We start from the raw sequence: 10,915 nt of genomic DNA on the forward strand, positions 1-10,915 counted from the left end.
TGATGTCAGAGGGGGCTAAGGAATCATCATATTTTGAGACGATGCTTATGGAGGCGGTGGCGGGCCATAAGGAATCGTTAACAGACGGCCCTGTGGAAAAACTAATTAAAATATACAAGAGAACGATTAAGGAGCTCCAGAGTATCCCTGAACAAGAGGGTTATCGTAAAGCCCTTGAAACCACCACTCGGAAACGCCTAGACATTTGCTTAGAGGAACGGGACCCCGAAGCTATCGAGAGGCGGATCGGTTGCGGCAAATTTAATGATATCGTTCAAAATGCTAAGCTTGAGTTTAAAATCGTTAGCCATTTGCACGGTCCGTAACCCCACTTTTATTATGCATGTATATATGCTTTTCGTAGATTATTACTCTTGACTACATTTCATATGCCTTTTTCACATAGTTAGGTTGTTTTTGTCAAAACCAGAATGGATTGATATTAAAATTGGTAGGTTGTTTTTTCACATAATGATCCAACTTACATGGATTATGATCCGAGGATTCATATCTAAAAAAAGTTAAACGGATACTTGTTTATAATAATCTATCATTATTATTATTAGACTTGATTACAAAAATCATCCCCATGGTTTATTAAAATTGCAGGTTCTATTCCTATCTCATAAATTAGAGTCAACAATTTTGGTCAAAAAGTCAACGGTTGTAGTAAAAAAATTAACTTTTTTGGACCAAAATGGTCTATTAGTTCTAAAGTCAGAGATTTAAACCATAATTTATGAAAGATATTAAGATAAGGAAGGTGATCTGTACACCACCAGTTTTTGGCGATACACCACCAAATGTGCATTATTGTGTTGTACTGTACAACACAGTAAAGCGGTGTACAGATCGCTTCCCTTAAGATAAGGATGAAACCTGTAATTTTTGATAGGCCACAAGGACGATCTGTTGTAATTAACTCTTACTACTTTTACACCACTAGTTCCCATTAGTTGTCTTTGGGTTAATAGCTAGTGGCAAAGGGAAGTCCTTCTAATGAAGGCTTGCTTGGGTTCGAGTCCTCAGGGCAGAGTTTACCTCTATTGATAGTCGTGCTAATAGGGGGTTTTCCTCCTACTAGGTATTGGGTGATGGGACTTTTGAACATAGACCCGACAACATAGTCTAGACCCTGTTTGTGATATTCAATCCGCACCTGTCAATAAAAGCTCCTCTTAGTTAGATTTTTGCTAATGAATCCAACTACATCTCCAAAAACAATCTCATATGTTTATATTATATGTAGAAGATACTCATTGGTTATTCCAATATGATATTGCCGGAGCTTTATTATATTCAAGTAAAAGAAAATGGAACACCCAACTTGATAGTATGATATAAGCCCGTAGCAGCTCAATGAATGTTATGTGATACGACGCGAGAAACATGTCCTTTCCTAATCTGTCACACTAAAAAAATATATTCATATCATACTTGTTTATACAACTACTTACCAATCTGCAATCAAGTATTTTGTTATGTGTTCCATCTCTCTTATAGTCCCTATAAGCTCTTCCATCCTTGAACTTCAGTCTCACCAATCTGTGCTTTATAACATTCATAATCATGTCTTTCAAGTTCTCTTTAGTAATACACTTCTTGCCAAAAAGTTTGTATTCCATGTTACCCAGCAAAGATGGGCCTGTTTTTGGCTGATTATCAAAATCTTCCAACAATTTCCCATTTTTGTGCAAATGTGCAATAGCCCTTGTATTTCCACTAAATAGTAGTTCTTTTTAGTTCAGCCGAAAGTTACAATCTTGGAAACATATATTGTTTCCCCTTTTCATACAAATTATTTTCAGCCAAAACTTGTAGTCAAGACTACATAAAACAATGAATATCAAATCTCATACCTAATTATTTACAGTGAACGTGTGTATTCACATTTATTAGAAACACGAAGATCGTTTTGATCTCAGTTACTTTTTATGTTAAATTTCTTTTTATTAGATCATTTTGATGTTATATTTATATTATATTTGCTGAAATAAGAATGAAGAGTTATAAATAGATTATTAGGTTAATAATTATTTAATAAGTTTCAATGCTTAAACCCTTGGATAGAATATCTAATCTTTTTACCAGAAAACACATATTTGAATTCTTATCCTCTAGCCAAGGACCCACCCTTGTAGATTTGGAATGGTGAGGCAAACATGTTTTATCAAATAGGCGGAGGTTCAAATTTTTTGCTTGGCCTTTGTGAGATTCTTCCCGAAACTGGTATACCTTGGTGGGCATGGAAGTGGCCAGTTGTGGACAACTTTGGCCAATGATAGTAGTAGGCTTTTCCGCTTTGGTCATTGGTCTAACCTAGACGGAAGTCCGAGTTTCGTATTTGTTGGTTGTTAAAAAAAACATTTCCTTGTCCTTTATCTTTTGCAATGATTTTGCCCTCATAAATTATTCTAGAAGGTTACCCCGACACAAATAGTTTGTTATGTCTTCGGAACCTCTGTGTGTGTTCACTGTCTTGTTCCTTGAGAGGGAGGGAGGGGGTACATTGGCTAAAAATTAACTTAAAAAGATATATGCAGAAAGACTTTGTATGTTAAGTTTCTTTGATAAAAATGTGAATTGTTTACAGTGATATTTAGTTTTAGTACACACTTGAATTATATATATGCTTTATATATGAGTATAGATATATGATTATTGATAGTTTGATACTTCTATTTTATAAGGTTTCAAAGATTAGTATATGGCGCTGCAAGGAGTAAAACCGATTATGGTGACACAAACTTAAATTATCCGTATTATTTGATTTTGAGGAGGATAAATTAATAACGAGAAGAGTGAATTTTTTGCGTAGTATCATATGTCTTTCTATAGAAATCATATGATGAGTTTGATGGTAACAATGTTATTAGTAGCTAAATTTATTGGCGCTCCACCCGTATTCATTACTTATTGTGTTGGTTTCAGAATGGGACCCGTGGAGAAAAGACAGTACCTATTTATGTGCCGTAATCGATCAGATTGATCATCGAGTACCGGAGCCTGAGCCACCTGGTCCTATTCCTGCTGAGTTATTTGAGAGGCTTAAAGCTCTCGCCAAGGCTACTTGTGAGAAAGATGAACGGAAAACGCGGGTTTCAAAACACTCGTGTAACGAAGAGTCTGATGAAATGTTTTCATCTGCCAACAACCCATGATATTGAATGTTAAAAAGGTCCACTCCATCTATAGATTTTTTTTTGCTTTCCAAAACACTTTTGACATTTTTCTTAGGGATTTTATCATATTTATCCTTATCGACTTCTAAAATCACATATTTACTCAGTTAAATTAGATAATATCATATATACCCATTTTAAACACTTAACTTATCATACAAACCCATTTAGTCAATTCTAATATTAATTAAAACCTCAAAATTTTTAACAAATATAAATTACAAATATATTGACCATTATATCCTCTTATAAGTGGCAATTAATCCCTAATTCATTTTTTCTCTCACCAATCCATGATTGTCTCTCCAAAGATCAATACTGTTTTTTAATATATATATCCCCTCTATATGAACATGCATAGCGTTTCTTAAATTTCAATTGCCGTTTGTATCAAATAATTCTTAGTAGTGTATATATTGAATGAATGTCCTATATTGATGTGTGTGCTATCTAACTAATCAATAATATTTTGATTCATATTTCACATCCTAGCTTCTAGGCTTTAAAGTTGTTTGTTTGCACTGTCATGTATTTAAATCAAATTAATTTAATGAAAAAAAAGACACCGTAGATGATCACAAAAAGGAAGAAAGATCATATTTATGAGTTTTTTACTTTTTGTGCATTTTACTTTTACTGTTGTTATTTGTATTTGTATAGACATTATCCCTATTGGATTGTTCAGCTTAGTTTATATGCTTCAAAAAATGAGTTTTCTTATTTGTATTGTCACTACATGGTTTGCAGTGTAGCAGTTTTTATGAGTTACGATTTGATACAATGAAGATTGACATGTTGTATCTTTAAGTGTTTAGTTACTGTATATTTTGTGCATTTCCAAAAAAGTTATTAAGGGCAAGATGAGAATTTAATTATGTAAATTGTTTTAATTAATTTTTTTAATAAATTGGGTATATATGAGAGTTTTAGTATTTAGATGGGTGATAATTGTTATTATAATATTTAGTTGAGTATATATGTTAATTTAGAAGTTAAGAGGTGGATATATGAGATTCTCCCTTTTTCTTATAACCTTCAAGGCAATATAAGCTTTGCTTTCTAGTCTTTGTGGTTAGCATTTGGTACGTGTTTGATTGGATAGTTTTCTAGAGTAATAAATGCCAATGATAGTGGATGGTAGAGCCGAAACCGGAGGGGAAAAAAAACCTTGGTCAAAATCGGTTTTGACTAAAGTCCGTTAGCATTTGGTATGTGTTTGATTGGATAGTTTTCTAGAGTAATAAATGCTAATGATAGTGGATGGTAGAGCCGAAACCGGAGAGAAAAAAAAACCTTGATCAAAATCGGTTTTGACTAAAAAATGACAGTATGTAATCGGTTTTTAAAACCTGTTCCTCGGTTTATATGGCTTTTAGAAACTAGCCGTTTATAGCGGTTTATGAGGGTCTGAACAATAAAGGTGTAACACCCCGAGCTAGGGCTCGAAATATTACGGAAATCATATAGCACAAGGAGGGATTATCGTAGGCAACTAAATGACATTAATGAATTCGGTGAATCCACAAGAAGTCAAATATTCAAACAATGCACAAGGAGCAAATGACCATCAAAGTTTACAAAAGAGAATTCTAGAGATGGCTATCGATCCTAAGCATTAATCCAAAAGTGGGCGTATGAATCCTTGATCCATAAAGTCCATGCCCGAAACCAAAAGCTACACCAGATCATGCATCACATCCTTGAACCACCTGATTACCTGAAAAGTGTTGTACAAGTCAACACGAGGTTGGTGAGTTCGTAGTGGTGGCCCAAGATGAACCACCGACCATAACCACATATCATAAAAACAAGAACAATTATCACATACAAGTAGTCTTACACGTCATCCAACCAATGCATCACTATATAACAAACGTATAAGAACAATCAATGCAATGTCAATGCCATGATGTGAATGATATGCATGCCAAACCAAAATACATATAATATGTAGGGCCATTATGCCATCTATGCAACGATACTCACAGGTCATCACCATGACCATTGTGGCATCTCAAAAACGTCGGCGAATATACGTCTATAAACCCGGATGACCAACACCAGTGTATACGTCTATACCTGGATGAACACATTTGTCTCAACAGACAACCAAATCATCTCAAGCAACCAACACAATACAAGCCCAACAATCCATCAATCCAACATCCAATAACCAACAATATGATGAAACTATACATACATACACTTGAGAGGGCTTGCTTTCAAAGAGTCCTCGATGTTTGTATACAGGGTGTACCAGCGGCTAACCCTCCACATCTCAAACCTTTTGAACGCGAAGTCGACTTCCATGTATGTACATCTAATCTAAATATAACCTTTCTCAATACCAACATACACAAAACATTTCAATGATTCATCCATCAATCATCATTCAATCAACAAACAATTAATTCAAACAAATAAACACACAATGTACACTTTTCAGCCCGAATCTCAATAGAGTAGGGAGATACGAACTCACCTTGATTGGCAAAAGAGGCTAATATCGAATTAAGATGAGATTATAGGTGATTATAGTGCTCCACGCGTCCACAACCTAGTAATGTATACAAGACATGCATTATTCACCAAAGACGACTCTCTAACTAGGTTTTAGCTTTAGTTTATGGCTTTGAAAGACTTTCGGGACCCAACATGGTCGTTAGGGAGGTCATGTAATAGTTTGTAACCAAAATGAAGTCGCCCCAAGGTCGCCTCATTCTCAAACATAAGTTATATGTTTATTTAGTTTATGTTAATGTCTTGAATTAGGTTCCAAAGAGGACACCCAACTTTAAACGACTCGTTTGTCATGTGTAGGGCACCAATAAGGTCATAAGAGTACATTCCGGAAAGGTCGGGACGATCCTAGGATGTTAGAACTAAAGCTAGGAAAAAGTTAAGTGATTTAAGCCCCCAACTGCGCCGCAACTTATCGCTGCGCCGCAGCTGAAAAACAGACTCGTGAAGCTGCGCAGCAGCTTAACTAGCTGCGCAGCAGCTGAAAAACAGAATTGTGAAGCTGCGCAGCAGCTTAACTAGCTGCGCAGCAGCTCACCCAGTTCAGCATCAGCAACCCATTTCGACCTAAACACACCAAAACTAACCCATAACTCATTTTTGACACCCAAAATCGATTTGTGAAGCATCAAAACTCAATATGAAGCATAGTTAAGCATGTTTACACATGAATAACCCAAACCCACTTTAAAATCTTTCTTCAAAACACCAAACTCAAGTTCAAATTCGGTTAACCCATTACTAACCCTAGACAAACCCAAATCCGACTTTTGGCCCGATTTGTGACCCGAAAATGTTTTGGCACAACTATAGATACGTTTACTAACATGAAGTGAAGGTCATAGAGTAGAATTTACTTACCAAAAGCTTCACAAATCCTCAAACCCGAATTTTGATTCAAATGAGGTCATTTCTTACACTTTGGAACCCAAGTTTTTGATATGAAGTTAAAATGGTGATAAGATTTATTATTCTTGCATTAACTAAGCTTGAATTTCCATGAACTATGAATTAAATTAGAGAGAAAGAGTGAAAGGAGAGTGTGTTCTTGGGAGTAAAGAAGAGAGAGAGATAAGAAGAATAAGGGAAGGAAAGGATAAGGTGGGTGGGGGTTGGGTTGACTAAGGTGGGTCATGGGTCAAGACTTTGATCCATGGGTTGACCCGTCAACATAACTAATTAGTTCAAAACCCACGACATTACATCTAGCACACCGTCAACCGGCTCATTGAGTATACAATTAGTCATTTAACTACTATAATTCATAACATGACACTTAAAGTCAACGGGTCAAAATTCATGGATGTTACAAAAGGCGTCATTTATTTAAATCTTGATAAAAACATTTTTTTTGGGTTCAAGTGACTTATACTCGTGTATCCATCTATCGCTTACATTATCAATCTCTTAGTGATTTTTCACTTATATATGTCTAGAAGATACAAGACTTTTCATTCCAAGAAAGAAATTATTAACAAACACTCTATAAAAATGCAAATCGACTATGTCCATTTCGTCTTTCCTTTAAATCCTTTTCACAAAAACCAAAAATTTATTTAGATCTACAACACTCTCCAATTCACAAACACACATGACTCAATTTCATTTCAATTTGGCTAATTACCTGCAGTAAACCAACGCTTTTCACCTGTTATGGGTTCCAAATTTATTTTCTGACGGTATATGGGGAACTAACAGTGGTGTCAGCGACTTCATTTCAGCATCAAAAAAATATTTTTTATTTTAAGGATCTGGAGCTCAGTAACCTTACTTCAATAGCTTTACTAAACCAAAAAAATGTTGGTTTACTTCAGCAACCTTGATCTCAGATCCAATAGCGTGTTAAGATCCAGCCTCATGAACTCCTTTACAATCAATGCTGTTTTCATTGTCAGCAACTTTTTCTTTCCAAGTAATTAGGGATTTTAGGAAGTTATTGACCTCCAAAGTCTCTCGAAGGGAGAAGAAAGCTTTGCTTTCTTTCGGTACTGAAGATACCAGGATCCCATTACCACAATTTCCTTCTCTTAAAACCTATTGAAACATGAAAATATAATCAATGACTTGATGGAAATAACATTTCTGAAATTATTGTTTAAAGTTATATACCTTAAATGCATCTTCGTCTGTTCTATATATCATCTCTGATGTAAATTGGAAGGACGTCATCGCTGTTGCTTAGCCCTGCATACATGATAAACATAAATTAACAGTTCTGTTTCTAAAAGTTGCAGCATGAATGCATAATGAAGGGTACAAGATGTTTTGTTCTTGAAGAAATTATGCTATGCATTGTTTGATGTTAGGGTCAAAGTTATTCGACCAGTCAACCCGCATTGACAGTTTCGTTTAGTTGCCTCATGTCATTTAAGGCCTAAAATTTTGCTCATTTCAATTATGTAAATGTTATATACTGTTGGAGTGTAATCATCTTAAATAATAAACGTATCTTCGAAAATAACTTAAGTATACGGGTCACACGAAATGACAAGGTAACTCTATATTATTAATTAGTATATTAAAGTAATATATTAATTAATGTAATCACGAAATGAATAATTAAACTATATTAAAGGGTTAATAATGTTTAATTAATTAAAAGAGGAGGATTTAAGTGAAAATTAGGAATTATGGTAACTTCCTAATCTCCACCAAAGGGCCGAAAATTTCGAGGCTTGAAAGCCTTGAAGATTACTTGCCCATTAAGTTGAAATTCCTAATAATTAAGCCTGTATAGAGAGGGTTAATTTTAAGGGTTTTTCATTCTTTCACACAAGAAATTATCTCCTCTCTCTTCTTTCTTGGCTACGGCCGAATCCTCACAACACAAAGGGGTTTTTGGGTATTGTGAAATTCAGTGCTTTACTATGCCATTCGAACACACATATGTGAATCATATATACTTACAATTAATGCCTAACATTAATTGGGTTTTAATTTGTTAGTCTTCAACGAATTGGTTTTAGTTCATAAGGGTTTCGATATTAGAGAGGTAATCACAACGGGTTTGTGAGTTCGTAATCGGGGTACTAGTATACGGTATAGAGGTGTCTAGTATGCGAGGGGTTTTACTTTAAAACCCTATAATAATAATAATCTTATTATTATTAATTATGTTGGAAGCTTTGCATAAGGTACATGTTTTCAATTCCTTCTTTATTAATTAATTAATGTGATTACATATACCTTTCTTTCTGCTGCGTATTCGTGAATTGTTATATATTTATGTACTCATATTCTAACATATATAAATTTTGATAACATGTACGAAAGAGTTCTAGCTAAAATTTTTATAAAACCAAATGCATTTTTGGTCCACGTGGGTCTCAAACTCTCAATCATCGAATTCTCAGCTCTGGCCCTAAGCTAGACATTGAACCAAACGATAAGCGGTGACATCTACTTCGATATCAAACTCCGAGACAAGAACAAAGCAATCAGCCTTTACTATATTGATCCTTTCAACGTAGCAATCTCTTATTACCCACTTGAAGACCCTTATCAAAAATACGTATGGGAGATTGGGAGTATGCGTTGCCACCATTTTTCGGGCGACACTAAATAAATCATAACGCTAAGCAATCTCTTTTTACCCACTTGTTTATAACCAATGTCGTTCTGTTATGTCTTTTTGCATGGGTGTTACTACAGTGCAAATTATATAATGGTATTTAGTCCAAAATCCAAATATTAAGTCTAATATACAAAAAAAATTGATACCTTAGAATTTTGAGGGTTTAAAGCGATCTCATAGTCCAATAATATTGAGCCACCTTTGGACATGACGAACAAAGGACCTCACATGAGCATTAATATACCTGTCTTCTGAGTTCTGATGTATATTCTTTTGCTTTGATTTAATTTCCTTAATTATGTTCTACTTGCATACAATAGAAATAGATTCAATTGTTTAGTTATATATACAATAAACATTTAGAACTGGTGGTTTTGGAAGGTGGGTTTCTTACCAAATGATGTAAAATTGATCAAAAATATTATTTTGGCACATACTTTTTCTTTACGAGAACACTAATTTAGTAAATAATTTATAAAATACACTGTTTGTGTACCGGATCGCGCTAGGGATTAATGGGGGAAGATTTGTGGTTTGTGGCTTGATTGTTAGCGATTCCCCGAAGGTAGAGTGTAAACCTCTTTACGCCAATCAAAGCCGGAATGTGATGTGTGTGTTTTCTTTTTATATATACCTTTGTGAAGGTCTTATGTCTCCTTTTATAGTAGAAGAATTGTTGATAGGAAGGAGATTCCATAGGAGGATGGAAACTTCCTTGTAGATAGGTTTTCCCATGATTAAAGGGATAGATTTAACTTCCCAAATTAGTTGGAACTGATCGTCCTTATTTTAGGGAATAAGAGATTTAGGCAATCTCTTCTTTATTTGGGTATTATTTCTAGCTGGGCGCCTTTCCCACGCAAGTTCCTTCGTAACGCTGCGGGTTAGCACTTGTCCGTTGGCAGGCCTTCCGTAGCGTAATATGGATACGCCATCAAGCCCCCAGTCCAAGGGGATGATTTTTGCCAAATAAATATTCCCTTGGACTATACTTTATAAATATTGATGTTTTCGAGGGACTTTCTTGCAATTTTTCTGATTCCTAATTAATCCCTTGATTTGAAAGGTGTTAATTAGTTTTTAAAAGTGGTAGTTCGGCGCGTATCGCAAGGCATGATTTCGATGACCCTGATTAGCATGCAGCCTTCCATATAAAGCCGATTTTCATCTTCTTTTTGATTTTATTTTCGACTTCCACTTTTTTTTCAAAACAAAATCCCTTTTTTTCTAGGGTTTTCCGAATTTATCTTCTCCGGTCATCACAGTAGGTACGCCATTCCTTCCCTTTAATTCTTATATTTTTGTTCGTCGTTTCTTTGTTCTGATGTCGAAAGAGGATATAAAAATTACTGAGTCCACCGTTATTCGATCAAAGCTAACTGCTTTTGTTGATAAGTTCTTTCCTGGCAAAATATCTTTGTTTAAAATACCTTCTGATGGTGACACCGTTTTGACCCCCTCTGACGGGTATGTAGGTTTTTATTTACAGTCAATGTCTGAAGGTAATGTTAGGTACCCCTTTTCTGCTTTTATGCTTGAAGTCCTTGACTTCTTTGAAATCCATATCTCCACCATCACTCTATAACACCCCGACTACGGCGGAAACACGAGATGCCACAGAACGACATGGTACAAAAGA

The 10,915-nt window shown here is 35.0% G+C and overlaps 1 protein-coding gene across 1 annotated transcript; it reads left to right on the forward strand.

Moving 5' to 3' along the window:
* Nucleotides 1-3,238, forward strand: LOC122598869 (probable NADH dehydrogenase [ubiquinone] 1 alpha subcomplex subunit 5, mitochondrial). The gene is made up of 2 exons (XM_043771350.1): nucleotides 1-318; nucleotides 2,932-3,238. Exons 1-2 carry the CDS (start codon nucleotides 3-5, stop codon nucleotides 3,159-3,161), a joined length of 546 nt encoding a protein of 181 aa, XP_043627285.1. The 5' UTR covers nucleotides 1-2; the 3' UTR covers nucleotides 3,162-3,238.
* Nucleotides 3,239-10,915: the final 7,677 nt, after the last annotated feature.

The sequence above is a fragment of the Erigeron canadensis genome, chromosome 5 (assembly GCF_010389155.1).
Source record: "Erigeron canadensis isolate Cc75 chromosome 5, C_canadensis_v1, whole genome shotgun sequence".
Classification (NCBI taxonomy): Eukaryota; Viridiplantae; Streptophyta; class Magnoliopsida; order Asterales; family Asteraceae; genus Erigeron; species Erigeron canadensis.

Coding starts and splice junctions, on each gene's coding strand:
- LOC122598869 (XM_043771350.1), top strand. CDS start 3: ATGTCAGAGGGGGCTAAGGAATCATCATATTTTGAGACGATGCTTATG. Junction 319..2,931: donor AATCGTTAGCCATTTGCACG/GTCCGTAACCCC, acceptor TGTTGGTTTCAG/AATGGGACCCGTGGAGAAAA.